The 16,859-nt window shown below is 40.6% G+C and overlaps 1 protein-coding gene across 2 annotated transcripts in view; it reads left to right on the forward strand.

Annotated features, from left to right (window-relative positions):
* The window catches only part of HSPA12A (heat shock protein family A (Hsp70) member 12A), a 62,344-nt gene extending 52,454 nt beyond the window's left edge, over positions 1-9,890 (forward strand). For both annotated transcript variants that reach the window (XM_068951619.1, XM_068951620.1), the window contains exons 8-12: positions 312-398; positions 964-1,068; positions 2,106-2,364; positions 4,282-4,385; positions 5,945-9,890. In XM_068951619.1, coding sequence (XP_068807720.1) covers positions 312-398; positions 964-1,068; positions 2,106-2,364; positions 4,282-4,385; positions 5,945-6,579 — 1,190 coding nt within the window. In that variant the 3' untranslated portion in view covers positions 6,580-9,890. The remainder of the gene's footprint in view (positions 1-311; positions 399-963; positions 1,069-2,105; positions 2,365-4,281; positions 4,386-5,944) is intronic.
* Positions 9,891-16,859: the final 6,969 nt, after the last annotated feature.

A 16,859-nucleotide genomic window follows, 5' to 3' on the forward strand; every position in this document is an offset into this window, starting at 1 on the left:
TGCGTTTTTAAAACTGGTATATAAAAAATAAGTATTGTAAAGAAGGACTTGTTTGTGGGTTTCATATTAGCCTGTTGTTTTTAATCCAGTTACTATCAAGGAAGAATAGAATGTATGAAAAACACTTTTTTCCTTCTTCCTAGGAGTAACGTGTTATCCCAGTTCTAATGCAGTAGTTTTTGTTCGTCTGTTCTATTAACAAGTGATACATAGAGATATCTCATCTGGCTTGTGTTTGGTTCCTGCATTGTATGCTATAAACTTGTTCATGATTTCTTATACTCAGTAATTTTCTCTCTGTCAATGACTAGCTAAGGAACACGTGCGTCGTAATCGACAGAGTCGCACCTTTTTGGTGGAAAACGTCATAGGAGAGATCTGGTCCGAACTGGAGGAAGGTAGTATCCTTTATTGAATAAATTTTTCTCTCTTGAGTCTTATATTGTGGGTGATCATTGCATTTCCCACAAATCTGCTGTTCGTTTTAGGGTTCTCAAACTGATTATAAATAGAAAAAAATACAAGTACATGTGCTGCAGTTAGTTACTAGGGCTGAGCAATTCTCCATGCTCTAGCAAAATACAGCTTTTTAAGCAGATAATAGAAGGAATCCAGGTTTTAAAATACAGACCAGAACACGTTTCTCAAAATAGGCCTTGTAAATATGCCATAATAGTAATTTGGAAATTCACTAGAATGTACCAGTTGCATGAGCAGTTCCATTAATCCACTTTAGCACTCAACTGTGCTAAACTGATAGCTTTTGACATCCAAATTTCATATTTGTTATCAATCACTACATTATGATTGCTAATAATGATCAAATTTTCAGTGTAGACATCCATGACTTTATGCAAGCCATCATCTCTGATGGTGATAATGCCCATGAGAAGTTTTCATAGCGATATGCTGCTGTGTTAATGCTAACATAAATACCACTTGCCTGTTCATGTTGCAAACCAGGTGATCGTTACATCGTTGTTGACAGTGGAGGAGGTACAGTGGATATCACTGTTCATCAGATCAGGCTCCCTGAAGGGCACCTTAAGGAACTGTACAAGGCAACAGGTAAATGACACTTTCTCGTCTTGCTTTTTTTGTGCAATATATGGTTATTATTCACTACATTTTATTAGAAGTTCTTCCTGAAATAAGATCAACATTCAAAATTATGATAACCTAATTGCTCGTCAGTAGACAAGGGTAAATCACTTTATGCTTCTGACGCTTTGGGGACAGTAAACCTGACTTTGAGAGGGTAAGAAACTGTAACCTCCCTTGTTACTCACTCCCTGCCATAGTGCCGGTCTGACTTCTGCTAACAGAGTCGTCATCTCCATCCCCTTTCACAGGTCACCTGGATATTGCTGCTCCGTCCAGGTATTTCAAGACATACCACAGAGATAGAAGTAGCTGAGTGTCACAACAGGATATTTGAAAAGTGACTGCTGGCACAACCGAATTTTCCCCAGGTTTAAGGGGAAGGTCATATATTCCAATAATTTCACAGGCAGTGTAACAAGGAGGGTCCACCATCCCCTTGGAAAAATGCACAATGATTGGTCCACAACAAAGATACAAAATGCAAGTCCTTGAATGATATTCCTTTCCTGAACTCCAGATCCACTTGGACTTTGTCCTATGCCAAGCTGTTAACCACATGACAGCCTCTTCTTTGTTGCTATGCTTCTGTATTACTGAGTTAGTCCTCATCTGTATGATAAATCACTGAGCTTTCTCAGTCTTGCTGGCTGCAGAACTGCCGTGGAAAAGAAGCTGGTAAGAACAAGCAGGACATTGTACATCAAGTCTATCTATTCCTGAACACAAGTCCAACCTACACTTTCTCATATGTGAATAAGGAGGCAATTTCCTCTTTTTCTAATAAAGATATTTCTCTGTCTTATGGTGGTAGGGTTGCAGCGGTGATGATGGTGTAAGGGTAAAAGTGAGGCAAAGGTAAATTACGTTTTGTATTAGATCAACTGATGTTGTTAGAAAAGGTACCTCTTTCTGTAGACCTCAGTAGTGCCAGTCTGATGTGTATATGGTGAACTGAAATCTAGTGAGCAGAATATTAAAGCTGTATTTTGTTTGTCATACAGGTGGGCCATATGGTTCTTTAGGCGTGGACTATGAATTTGAAAAGCTTCTGTGTAAAATATTTGGAGAAGATTTTATTGAGCAATTTAAAATCAAGCGTCCTGCTGCCTGGGTAGATCTGATGATAGCATTTGAGTCCCGTAAAAGGGCAGCAGCTCCAGACAGGACCAATCCACTGAACATTACTCTGCCTTTCTCCTTCATTGACTATTACAAGAAGTTTCGGGGTCACAGTGTGGAACATGCCTTGAGGAAAAGCAAGTGAGTAGATGGTTGAACCTAAATAGATGCATTATTAACAACTGATTGTGAAGACAAATAATTAAAATATCCTAGTTACATGTGGACTAAAAGATAATAATGTAAAAATGTAATATATTATTGAGAAAATAAGATTGCCTGAAGTACAGTTTCCAGAATAAAAAGTTCTGATCAGTCTCTTGCAAAAGCTTTTCTGTACAAGACTTACACTCTCCCGGTATTGCTTTCTGTGAATAGTGGCCTAATGAAAGTCATAGAATCACAGGATGGTTGAGATTGGAAGAGGCCTCTGGAGATCATCTTAGTTGAGCCCGCCCCACTCAGGCAGGGTCACCTACTAGGTTGTCCAGTGACCCATTGAGTCACTTTCCTGAATATAACCATGTATTTTGAGTCACTTATACTTCTTTATTAATGATTTTCTTTCAGAATCAACCCCAGACGATACTTGTAACGTCAGTTCTGCTTTGCTCAATACTCTTTAAACCTAAGGCCATTTTGTAAATAGGAAAAGTGATTAATAGAATAAGAGGGTCTGGGATAACAAATAGAGAACTTACATGTTCGGTAACTAACTTTTTTGCATCTTAATTTGTAAACGCCTGGGCCTTGAAACGAATCCAGAATTGTGAGATACATAAAGATATATGGCATGGATATATTTATGAGCAAAGCAAGATCACAGGTAAAAACATTTACCACTGCATAGAGCTAGGCAAGGTGAAAGTGTTCATTTGCAGTGATGGCAGGACTTCCCCTCCCCCCCACCCCCCCCAGTATTTTATCAGTTAGATCATTTGCTCAGAAGATGGGGAGACATAATCCCCCCTACAGAGGTTTTAATTCGTGATTGTCAGTGTCAAGAAAGCACCCTGAAGGACAAGATCATGGGCTACTACAGAAAGGAAGTGGACATTTTGCATCTTTTGAAGTTGTGCTACAGGGGACATGAAGGCTAATGCCATCAAAGAGAATAAACCAGAGAGCCCGTGAATCTGGAGCAGAATGCTTAGGACCCAAGAGCAGAAGACCCAATATTTAATACCTGTACATTGGCCTCTTTCTGCATTTTCTCTACTGAATATTAAATGTAGCATGCAGGCTGAAACTTCTGCATCTCCTCCTAACCATTACTAAATGTACTTAAAGTCTAATTTACTTGGAATCCAGCTCAGAGTCACTTCCTAATTGAGACTAAGGCTCTGAAACCATGTTCAAGATTTGTGGAAATGTTGCCCATCACAAGACCATCTGCTTCTTGTTAGTGGTCTTAATGGTGCGTTTTAGAGGGAGTACTAAACGTTTCCCCCAGAATAAAAGGGAATTAATAGGATGGCAGGGGATAGAAAGAGTGTAAAGGTAACATATGTACATGTATGAAAAGGAGATTACCAAGCTATGACAAGTTTTTGGACGTCGATCCATGATGGAATAACATACGCCTGTTACAAACATTGTGCCTCTCATTTATGGTGTGCTCCCTTCTGCCTCCTGAGATTTCCTATACTTGCTTATTTTCCATGTGTGTTTCCAGTGGCTTTGGCCTGCTGCTGCTATAATCTAAATGTTACCCTTCTGGGAGTGAATCAGTGCTGTTGATGATCAGTGATGAATCAGATGAGCAGGCACTGGATGGACCGGCAGCTGTTTCAGGAGGCAGATGAGCGTAGGTAATGCTATAGGAGGCAATCAGGCAAAGAAAACAACAATTAAGCAAGCAAAAGGAACAATTCTCTCTTGAAATTTTACATTACTGAAGGTGTCTTGGCACTGGGGTGAGGCCAGCCCCTTTCCTCCAAGCAAAAAAATGCAGATTCTGTAAACTCATTCATTTATGTGGTATGTCTTGCAAGCGCTTGGCTGTTTCTTACAGCTAGACTTGCTGTTTTAACCTCCTCCTTCACTATTATTTTCCAGTGTGGACTTTGTGAAGTGGTCCTCCCAGGGGATGCTGAGGATGAGCCCGGATGCAATGAATGCTCTTTTCAAACCTACAATTGACCAGATTGTTCAGCACCTTAGTATGTATCTGTGTGTAATCCCACTTTCTAGCTGAGCTGAGACTGAAGCTTCATTTGCCTGTTTCAGACCAGCAGCTGGAATTATATTCAAACAACCCAGCTAGTATGGGGGCAAAGAGTCTAGTTCTGAAACTTGTAGCTCTCTACAAAGTGGTCAGGCAAGTAATTTCAGGTAGGGAACATCACCTTAATACATCTTACTACCTCATTCTATTTCAAGTTCTTGAGTGTGATTCAGTCCTTTTGCTGCCCAGGCTTCCATTATCCTGTACTTCTAGGGCTACAAGCATTCAGAAGGCTGAAGTGTACTAATTAGCCTAGATCTCACTTTTCTTTTTCCTGTTTCTGGAAAAAACTAATTAATGCCAGAGAAATAATTAGTTTCTGATTATTCCTGTTATTAAGACCTCTAGTTCATTTCTCATCAGTGGGTGGACTTAAAGTCACATTTTTTTTCATGACTGCCCAAATCAGTGACATCTCTAAAACAAAAATAATAAATGATGCATCTTGGTAAAAGTCCTTCCAGGCATGGTTTAAGCAGCATTGGATTTATTAATCCACTAACGGACAGTGACATAGGTTTATTGTGAAATTAATTACCTAAACTCTGCCTCGTAGAAGACCTGGTTTGTATGAGGTAGAGTATAATATATATGCTGAGCATGGTATTATTATCTACGCTTTGCGAAGCACTAATTGAACTGTATTTGGAACAGAGTATCCAATTTTGGTCTCTCTGTATGAGGAATTATTAGGTAAATTTGAGAGGACACAACTTAAGACAAATAATACAGAAGAGCTTGTATGTGAGCAGGAAGGGAGAGAGCTAGGATTACAGTAGTTCGGACAGACACCTCCGTCATGCTGCCTCAGTTATTTAAATGAACTAGGAGTGAACCTTAGTTGATGCTGAGTGATTAAACTATTTGCTTTTTTTGGAACTAAAGGATGTGGGCTTCAGCTAAGAGGGAACATCTGTAAAAAGGTATGGAGGTATTATTTTGCAGATAGTATGCATTGTGGTTAAGATGGTAGCGTCCAAAATAGTAAGTGAATTTAAAATTGATTGAATTCTATGGAATGCAGTAAAGGGCCTTTGAATCAGTTAAGTTTGGGAATATCTCATTGTTAGTTGCAGTGACGAGATTATGTCCGTTTCCCCACCACACCTATTCTGACTGGCAGGATTTTTTTGCAAAAAATCTGTGCATCTCCCTTTACTAGTTCAAATTAAATAAAAATTCTGTTTAGGAAGCCTAAATGCCACTTCTCCTTCAGAAATATCCTATGCATTCAGGTAAGTTTCCATTCAAGAGCATTGCCCCAGTGAAAGATAGTGTGGACGATACGATAGTCCCTTCTGTAGAAGAGGAAGCGAAGGAGAAGTGGAACTAGTCCATGCTAAGCGCAGTGGAGCGGGCATAGAGTCCCTCAAAACATGTGTCAGTTTCAGAGCTTGTGTGTGCATGAAGGACATTCAGAGTATTAGGTTTTTCACCTGCATCGCTTTGCCTTAGGAAAGCTTTCCCTGTTGAATGGCCTTTGTTTCTGTTTAGGTGATGTGCTTGATAAACCGGAAGTGACCAATGTCAAGTTTCTGTTTCTGGTGGGTGGCTTCGCTGAATCCCCTTTACTTCAACAAGCTGTCCAGAGCGCTTTTGGTTCCAGATGCCGAGTCATCATTCCTCAGGATGTGGGGCTCACTATACTCAAAGGAGCTGTCCTCTTTGGTCTAGACCCCGCTGTCATCAAAGTGCGACGTTCTCCCCTCACCTATGGTGTGGGGGTGCTGAATCGGTTTGTGGAGGGGAAGCATCCACCAGAGAAGCTGCTAATCAAAGATGGCACACGCTGGTGCACTGATGTTTTTGACAAGTTTATCTCAGCTGACCAATCGGTGGCCCTTGGAGAAACTGTGACGCGCAGTTACACACCTGCGAAACCTTCTCAGTTAATAATAGTGATCAATATCTACAGCTCAGAACAAGATAATGTCAGTTTCATCACTGAATCCGGAGTGAAAAAGTGTGGCACCCTTCGCCTGGATCTCACAGGAACTGATGCTTCAGTGCCAAACCGGCGGGAGATCAAAACGCTCATGCAGTTTGGGGACACTGAAATCAAAGCTGTAGCCATTGATGTTGCCACCTCTAAAAGTGTCAAAGTTGGTATTGATTTCTTAAACTACTAACAGCCCATTTGCCCCACCATGGCCTGTTTGTGAGACTGTTCTTCCACTATTTCATTTTTTGACTTTCATATATTATGTAATCAACTTGAATTTCAGCAGGCTAGATGAGAACAGCCAGTAGGTAGGGATATGTCATGTTTGTGACCTCGGATGACCAAAGGCTGGATCTTAAAAGACCCTTTAAAAGTTTGGGGAGCAAAAGTTCCAGAGGTAGTAAAATTTCTTGAGTTGCTTAAGCATGCTTAAAGCCCCACCGTTTTTAAGTAATACTGATTGTTGTTAGGTGTTAAAGATTAGTTAAAAAATGTAAAAGCATGATGTCTTTGTGCCCTACTTCCTCCTCTTCCTCCCAAGAAACACTCACCAATTCACAGAGTGGTTGTAGGGATTATCTGTTTGAACAGCACCATCTTCTGAAAAAATTACTAGCTTACAGTCGTCTTTTGTTATCTTGATTTGGCCCTGTACTTTCAAAATTTTAAGTGCTGAAAGCCAGGTGCTTAAAGAAATAGAAAATGAGTTTCTTAATTTCTGGGATTCCACTGAAAATAAAATCCTTGGAATCCTTCAAATTAGACTTAAAAATAAATATATATTTTGAGAGCCTGATATTAACTGCTCCAGTTTGAAAATAAGGCCTTTATTGCTAAAGCTCTTAGAGCTAGCTTTGGGACTAAACAGCTAATATTGCTCTCATTCGGAAAATTACACTTCGGAAAATTACTAAGAACAAAGCTGTTTTCCTTTTAAGGGTATTTTAAACTTACTTTTATTAGTCTCCATCTGAAATCACAGAATCACATAATAGTTGAGGCTGGAAGGGACCTCCATAGATCAACTAGTCTAACGCAGCTGCTCAAAGCAAGGTCAACTAGAGCAGATTGTTCTAGACATTGTCCAGCTGGGTTTTGAGTATCTTCAAAGTTGGAGACTCCACAGCCTTTCTAGGCAACCTGTTCCAGCGTTTGACCAACCTCACCAAAGTTTTCTCTTATTTAAATGGAATTTCTTGTATTTCAGTTTATGCCCGTTGCTTCTTATCTGTTCACTGGATACCACTGAGAAGAGTCTGTCTCCATCGTCTTTACACCCTCTTACGAGGCATTTATACACACGGATAAGATCCCCCTGAGCCTTCCCTCCTCCAGGGTAAACAGTCCAAGCTCTCTCAGCCTCTTCTGGTATGTCACATGCTCCCATCCCTTAATCAACTTTGTGGCCCTTTGCTGGATTTGCTCCAGTAGGTCCATGTCTCTCTTCTACTGGAGAACCCAGAACTGGACCCAGCACTCCAGATGTGGCCTCAGCAGTGCTGAGGAGAGGGGAAGGATCGCTTCCTTTGATCTCCTGGCAATGCTGTCCCTAATGCAGCCCAGGATACTGTTAGCTTTTGCTGCAAGGACGGCCGTGTTGCTGACTCTTGTTCAACTTGCTCTCTACCAAGAACCCCAGGTCCTTCTCTGCCAACATGCTTTCCAATCAGTAAGCCCCTGGCCTGCACTGGTGCTGGGGGTTATTCCTCTCAAGGTGCAGGACTTTGCACTTCCCTTTGTTGAATTTAATGAGGTTCCACTCTGCTCACTTCGCCAGCCTCCCTCTGAACGGCAGCACACCCATCTGGTCTATCAGCCGCTCCTCCCGGTGGTTATGTGTTTTTCTTGTTAATCCCTGTGTTAATTTTTGGAATAGTTGATAGCTGTCCAGGAAGATTTAAACAGCTTAAAAGGGAGAAAATGTCCAGAACAAAAGTATCATAATTTGAGTACCAAACATTTTAATTATGGAAAATATGTTTCTGTGTTGCGTTTAACATGCATTAAAGTGGAAGACAGAGGCCAAGAGAATGAAACTATAAATACCATTAAGTAAATAAAGCATTCCTTATGTGGCTGGGAGCACACAACTATATACTATGGGGAAGTACAGTGATGGTCACAGTAACATCTTGCTTACCAAATAATAACTTCCTGGAAATATTTTCTTACGCATGTTGACGTGGAGAATTTCTTCTGCAACTGGCAGTTTTTATTTTGTAAAATCCTGCAAGTGGGTAACTTGTGAAACCTGGGATGTGTATCTGCCACGAACTGACAACTTCTGGTGCAAATCCAAATCCCCATTCAAATTTGCAGACTGATACTAATCTGTAGAATCTCCCCAAAATGCTGACTCTTCCAAAGCTTTTAAACAGAGCTCATTACCTGCTGGAATTCATTACGGTTTTGAAACTTAGCAATGTTAATTGTTAAACTAAACCTTCATTTCTAATAAGCTAATAAGCTGAGCATGAGTTAAAGCTATTACTGACACTTTTGAAAAATGAAAGTTTTATCAGTTATTTCACTAATTTATGTTCTAATCCTGCACTTCAGAGTTCTGTGTTTAACCTACAGTTTTGCCACAGTAAAGAGTGCAGAACTGGCTGGCTGCATTTTGCCCTTGAATTTTGTGTCTCCTGCAGAATTCCCTAGTAGAATGTGAAAAGAAATCTGTTCTGCATTCAGTTAGTTTAAAAAAAAAAAAAAAAAAACTAAAAAATTATGGAGAATGCTAGTCACAGTATCCGGCTGGATACTTTCTGCAGTTACAAAGTGTGCTTGCTAGCATTCAGTTTCCTGCTGCCTGCTAAATGCTTTAAAAGCTAAATATTACATTTTTTTGTGTGTTGCTTTCCATGGTTTACAAACAAGAGAAACTTTAAGATTAGTTATGGACAATATAATTTTATGTATATACAATATTTAAATATTGTACAGACTTTTCTTTCTACAGTGCTATTTTCTTGTATAAAAATGCTCTTTGCCTCTGTTGATTTCATTCAGCTGTTAATTTTAAATAACATAGTTTTTCAATCAGCTTCCATAATTATAGGCTTTTAAAGATGGTAAGATATGAAATGTAAAAGGCTGATCTTATAATAATAGGAAAGAAATGTTGTTGTGTCAGAGAATACAACATTCTTCCTGCAATGCAAGTCATACCAGTTAAGCATATTACATGGATGCACTAGTATGTTGGTGGGATTTTCATTCCTTTGTTTCAGATGGCCATCACTCTTCCATTTCCAACAGTTCATCATAATAATGGATGAATCCTCCTGTAAAATCATATTAAAATTTAGAAGTAAGATCTAAATATACAGCTCCTTCAGCTCCTTCAACAGATTTTGGAGTGTGTTGGTTCTTTTTTTTTTTTTTTTTGGTAAGGATCTTCTCTAATTAAAAAAAAAAAAAACTTGCCAAACCTAGGCAACACCAATTTATAGTAGCAGGTCAGACCCAGTAGAAACTACTGGTCTACTACTGCCAAAACACAAAAGTTCATACAGAAAAGCAGGCTTTAATATCTTTATTTCTGCATTACAGTGTGCACAGACTTGTTTCCAGTACTTATGTGGCCTTAAGTTAGTGCCACATTTGCTCTAGTAAAATCTTGGTTACGTGGATGCTACCCCACATAAAGAGGAGGCCCGCTACAGATCATGTGGCTCATGATTTTTGTGCTGTTTTCAGCCTATTTGCAGTGAATGGTAACAGTAGTTTCTGCAGCTCTTCAGAAGTGTAGCTTTTGAACAGTAGTGATTTTCTGCACTTTTGTATTCACCTTTTATAAGATTCTGTGTGGCTCCAAGCAGGGTTTTGTTGATTAAATGATTATGCTCTAACTGTAAAATGTGAAAAATTTGCATATTTTTGCACTTCTTCATTATCATGCTTATCTTTGCAGAACAGGGAACTGCTGAGCAACCTCCCACCTGACCTCATTGCCCTCTTTAAACCCAAGAATGGAAAATTAGCTTGTCCCCCTAATGAATTAGACTAAGTAGAATATTACGCTATGGTCTGTAGTCTATAGCCCTGTTGAACAACTTTACATGGTAAGTGGCATATGGATGCCCATTTTGATAGTGAAAGTTGTTAGGCTATAAAATTAGTATGAAATTTATTAGAGAATGAGTCGTGTTTAGAAGTTCTGTAACTTTAGCAGGATATTCCCTGCAGAGTATTTTTCCATAAGGATTTCAGATGGCATTGTGCAACTTATTTTTGAAAAGGCCTGCTTTCCCCAGGGAAAACAGGCAGCCTTGACAGAAGTTTTGCCTAAGCAGCAACTTGCAAGTGTCACGGGTCAAAGTTACATAGCTCCAGGCTGAAAGTTAGCAGCTAATTGTGATAGAATGGCTAATTGTACTAGAATCTGATAAATGTGCAGTGATGGTTAGAACAGTTAATACTGGTATATTCATACCACCATAGGTATACAGGAGTTTTAATGCATTATTATGAGAAGGCTAATTATATATCGCAGAGATTTAATCGCCAAGATAAGCTGCATATTTATAATATGAAATGGCTTAAGTGGATGAATAGTATAAAAGTTGTTGGGCATAACGTCACAGTACTCACCTGCTTAAAATAGTCTTAAACTATATTATAAAACCAACCATTGTGGTCTTGTTCACCTCTGTGCAAGATAAGTTCAGATTTCACTGATGTTTGGAGCTGTTCACAACTTGTCTGGATTGTATCTGAGTGTTCTTGTGTCTTCAACCATGTCAAATAAAATATGATAAAACTAAATTTTATTTCTCGGTGTTGCTATTTTTATGAAAATGGCTATAAAAAGACTTCTAATTTTTTTTTGAAAGTGAGAAAGGCTAAGTGGTTATACTTGCATTTGGATGTACTTTCATATGCACAACTGAGCAAGAGGGATACCAATTGTATGTGCTGCATATCAGATTTTCTAAATCTTTTTTGATCTGTGGGTACCTAGAGTCTTTGCCTAGAGGTTGCAGGCCCCTGGGTAGCATATGCAGATCTTCAGACAACAGGCTGCTGCTTTTTGTTGTGCTTGGAGTCCGTATGTGCCTACAGATGAAGTCCACTGTTGGGGGTCATACTCAAATTCCACAAAGTTTATGTAGCTTTGAATAGGCCGTTTGTTGGGTATTAAGACAGAAAGGCTTCGGACATTACCAAAAACAGGTTGGGTATTTTCTGTAAGACATTATGAATCACAATGAGAGAGCTGGGAAACAGAATATGCTCAACCCTGAAGACATACTGTTCTTGGCATTTCTTTAAGACATTCTCTACAAAACTCTCATGACGTCAAGAAATATGACAATGCTGCTGGTTTTCACTGTCATCTAAGTACCACTCTTGGAGCCTTCTGACAATAACTAGAAAAACAGAATAGTATAGAAGTTGTAAAACAAAAAATAGCATACTCCCTGGTCACAAGCCATGGTGGCAGGTCTGAAGGAAAATATGCATTGAGCAGAGGGTGAACATCTAAATGGTGTTCACAGCAAGGGTAGATGCAAAATTTGCAGAATTAAAATTGAATAGTTCACTTTAAAATTTATCAAAGGAGAGATTTAAAGTACTTGCTTGAAGCATTGCCTGTAGGAGGAGGAGGGGAAATATCTTTAAAATGATATGCAAAGGGCTTTAAAGAATGCCAATACATGAGTTTCTCTCCCAAGCCTTCAGATTGCCACCACCACCGACACATTTCCCTGAAAAATACTCCTAGGTATTTGCGCACAGAGCCCGGAGAGGCAGAGAAGCCAGTGCCTTTGCTGGGAAGGTCCCCTGCAAGGAGGAGATGGTGCGAGCCCAGTGCTCTCTCTGGCAGCGTGCTGGCTGCTCTCAACTGCACCCCCAGCCCAACTGCTGGGCTATGTCTTGCATGCGCCAGCAGCCCCTGCAAGCGGACCAGGCTCCCAATGGCCACCAGGGCTCCCAACAGCCACCTGGGCTTCCAATGGCTGCCTGAGCTCCTCAGGGCCGCCGGGGCTCCCAGGGGCCGCCGGGCTCCCAATGGCCATGTGAGCTTCCCCAGGGCCACCGGAGTCCTAGGGGCCGCTGGTGTTCCAATGGCCCCCGGAGCTCCCAATGGCTGCCAGAGCGTCCAGGGGCCCCTGGAGCTCTCAACGGCCACTGGAGCTGCCAATGGTCACCAGGGCTCTCAGTGGCTGCCAGGGCTTTCAATGGCTGCTGGTGTTCCCAGCAGCCGCCAGAGCTCCTAAGGGTCTCTGGGTCTCCCAACGGCTGCTGGGGCTCCCAACAGCCGCCAGAGCTCCCAGCGGCCACCAGAGCCTGCAACAGCCGCCGGAGTTTCGCAACAGCCGCCGGAGTTCTCAACAGCCGCCAGATCTCGAGGGGCCCCGCGAGACGGGCCGAGGCGAGCCGAGCAGCGGGACACTCTGCTGAGTAGGGGCTGGGGGCAGGCGGTGGCAGGCGTTACTGGGGTGCTGGGTGGGCCGGCAGGCCCTCACAGGTGGCAGCTGTGCAGTGCCTGTCCTAGAGGGTGCCGCAGAGGTGGGCAGCCTGGCTGGCGGGGCTCGTAGGGATAGGGGCAACAGGGCTTGTAGTCACAACAGCAGTTGTACACAAGGCCCTGTCTTAGATGTCGTTAGGGCCATGCATCCCTGTGTGTCACACCCGAGGAAGTGAGTTTGTGGGTAGGTCCCACCTTGGTGCGAGGTCTGTGTGGGGTGCAGGCACCAGCACGCCTGCGACAACTCCACGGCCTGGCCTCAGCCTCTTGCGCTACTGTGTGTCGCACTTGTGGATGATGAAGGAAATTAAAGAAATAACTCTGCTGGTATTGTCGACCATATCCTTTCTTTGTGCTTTATTTTCCATCCTAAGCTGTGGCATGAGGTATTTATTCAACACAGGTAATGTGACAAAAACTGGATTCTTTGTAGCTTCTATCCTCCTGCTTTTAGGGTTGGGCATTTATTGCAAATACTGAGTTGACACTTTGAGTTCCTTATGGGAAACCTGTTGCACTGTTTTTACTGTGTTTGAGAGTTCAGTTCTCTGTTCTTTATACTGATGCCTTAAAGGTAACTTTTACATTGTGACATAATGTCTTTCCCTAGAGTAATCCTTTTCCACTCGGTATCGTCTTTAAGGTCCTTTATTTCACCTGCTATCCTGAAGGCCTACTAGGCTTCTGGTATCATATATCAGGTCTAGTCTTATATACAACATGGTGATCTCCTGGGTGTTGCTGTGCTTTTAGTTTCAAAACATCATTGCCCTTCAAGATCATATTTAGCCGTTTATTTCTTTTCAATCTGTGGAAGCCGCTAACACTGCGAATTGTTTCTTTCTTTCTTTGGACCACTGTTCTGTTGTTCTTGTGATTTAATATATTTCTTTATCGATGTAACATTAGCAGGTGAAATGATTTTTGTGCCACACTGGGGCAGATTATTATTCTACTTTCAGACAGTTTATAATCAGGAATGTGTTCATAGTAGAAGTTTACCAGTCACCTATAATTTCTGTAAGAAAACTGATCCAGGTGCAGTGGGTACCATTAAAATTTTCATGTAAACATGGTTGGTTGCATGAGTGTTTTCCTGGAAGGAATTATGAAAATACTTCAAGAATAGAGACCAGTATTTATAGAGATATAGTCTAAATCATAAATGTTACTCAGTTAAGGTGTTTAAAACAAACAGCTACAACTAGAGAGCGATGTAGACCAGTAAAAGCAACCCCTGCTCACTCTGCTAGCATGACTAGAATGCATATTTGCATATTCCTTTGTGATGCTATTTATGCATTATATGTTCCTTACTGAACTTTATGTTTCTCTCCAGTTTTTTTAATAGGAAGCAATCAGATGAAAAATGCGCATCTAATATTTAACGACACATCTTTAAAAAAATCAGTGGCAGTAGTAAAATAGCATCAGATTTATTGACCGGACAAATTCTGTGCTTGGTCACACTAGCATAAGTTTTTAGTCTTCAGTTTTTTCTGGAGGAGCTGCTGTGGGTTTAACTGGAAATAAATTGAATTTGGCTTGCTAATTGAAGGGGTAATGTTTTTCTTCTTCTTCTTCTTAATATAAGGGGATATGAGTTAGATATAATTGTCCATTTTCTTTCAGTTATGGTATCTGTCCGAAAATACTTAGATGCCAGAAATCCTCCGATACCTGGATACACAGGTAAGCAATATGTTCAGACCTCTTCTCTCCCATAAATATAACAGAACTAGTCAGCAAGGAATTCTTTTGCTGAGGAGAACCCTCTGGTGAACGGGCCGTATTTGCACCTTCTACAACAGCTTCTGTCCCATGAAGGCTTCTGCATTATACATGAAAGACCAAAACACATCAGTACATTCGATAGTACTCCAGTGTGAGTTTTTGCCACGCAGAGATGCTGCGCCAGAATGGTAGCTTTGTATTTCAATCTACAGTCAAACTGTTTTTTGCTCCATGCTTGCTCAGATGCAAGATGCAGGTTAGAGCTCAGAAGCAGCTGCAGTTTTTAGCCTGGCATAACGCAGGAGTTTTAACTGTACTTCTTTAGCATATAACAGTCCTACTCTTCCAGCTGAGCTGTAATATAATATTTAGTGGTGCACTTGTAATCGAAATAGATTACTACATGCTGGCAGTCCTCTTTGAGAGTTGGTTTCCCATCTGAAATACTTTTTCGACAGTGCAGTTCTTTGTTTTAATGTAATCACAGTTTCTAACCAGTTGAAGATGAAGCTTAAAAATTGCACTTTCAGTAAACTCAAAGTAAATTCAGTTCTATTATTTAAAATATCTATTAAAGTTAGTTCTTCCCCACAGATATGAAGTGACAGGAAAATTGATAGAAAGGACTGTACTCTCTTAGGCCTTGTCAAAGGCTGGTTTATTGCTGAAATGGAGGTATCAGGCCAAGAAACATAATGTGACCAGGTGCATGTGCATGCTTTTTGAGCATTTGTAGATCTAGGACTGTTTTTCAAGGAGTCCTGCTGCACTGAAAAGCTTCTATTACATTTTGAGCAATGTTATATTTTATGCTAACTCTTGCAGGCCATGTCCCTCTGAACTTCTGTAGCATTGGCACTAGTTATGGAGGCGATTCAGTGGTGTACATGACTTTATTCTGCAATGCTACTCAACGACGCAAAGATGCGAAGAATGAGCTGACACACATAGCAGCCACTACACCCCAACTTCCACCTATTTGCTGCAATGAAGATGTTTTACAAGTACTTTATGACTATAATTATAAACACCATCCTAATAGGCTAGGTACTGTATTTAACTTGTAATGAACTTGATTTCAGCTAAACATTCAATTAATGTTACTAGTACAATGGGAAATATAATTACAGTCTTCAGGGACACATTAAGAACCAAATTTTGCTTTTAGTGTTCTAGCGCATTGCTCTGATTTCCAGGGGAGTTACATGTATGTGCATTCACTGACAGAATTTCGCCCTTTCACTAGACATTTCTTTTCTAAATCTTAAGATTTTCTCATATGAGTATATTTAAAGTTACAGCCCCATTTTGATAGGAAGTAATTTATATGAATCCTACATCAATTCTACTGGTATTACAGAAAGCCTTGCTTAAATAGGGTTCCAAATAGAGCAGTGCTTCTCACCGAGATTTGCAGGCAGGGTTTTCATGCCTGGTGCTAATAATCATTGAATACAACAACTTATAAAAAACGCCTGAGAGCAATGTCTAACTTCCCCAAAGAGATTCTCTCGTCTCAGTTTCCTAAGCAGCTTAAACATCATCCAAACCTCCCTCTCCAGGAGAATGGATTTGGAGACCCCTTACTGAATTCAAGAGCTGCCTGATATTCAAGAGCTGCTGAACAGCTGCAGCTCAGATAAACTGGTGAGAAGAACAGATTGTATAATCGGTCTCTTATCTGCGTTATCTCATATGGGTATTGAAGTCTAAAAATTTGTATCTACTTTTATAGGAATAAATTCTGTGTTTTATTTGTTCTCTTTCTTACTTTCCTCTGCTCTGGCAAGTAGAGACATTCTCTCTGCCTGTAGAGTGACACAAGGCATTGGAGAGGAAGAATCTAGCAGAATTTTGTGCTTGCTGTTTCTTCAAATTAGAGATCTGAAAGTGGATGTTCAAACAAAGAAAGAGGTTTATATTAAAGCCTGTGCAGTTCCACAAATCTTTCTATGTGCAAAGAGAAACTCCTTACAGCAAAAAATGTCTTATTTTGCCTTCCTGAAAATGCATCCCAGCAAATGTCAGGAATGCTGAGAAATCTGTGGGGAAGGGAAGATGTGGGGAAGTGAAGAAGTAAATGCTCTGATGATTTGCAATGTATGAATTCATGATAGTTCTGTCTTCTTGACTTAATTCTTGACTTAATATATGGACCTGCTTATGGATATGCCTAGTTTAAACATGCAAATAACTTCATTGATTTCATTAGCCATGTGCTTAGAAATATGGCACAGATTTTACTACAATGCTGGATT

Source organism: Struthio camelus, chromosome 7, assembly GCF_040807025.1.
Source record: "Struthio camelus isolate bStrCam1 chromosome 7, bStrCam1.hap1, whole genome shotgun sequence".
Lineage (NCBI taxonomy): Eukaryota > Metazoa > Chordata > Aves > Struthioniformes > Struthionidae > Struthio > Struthio camelus.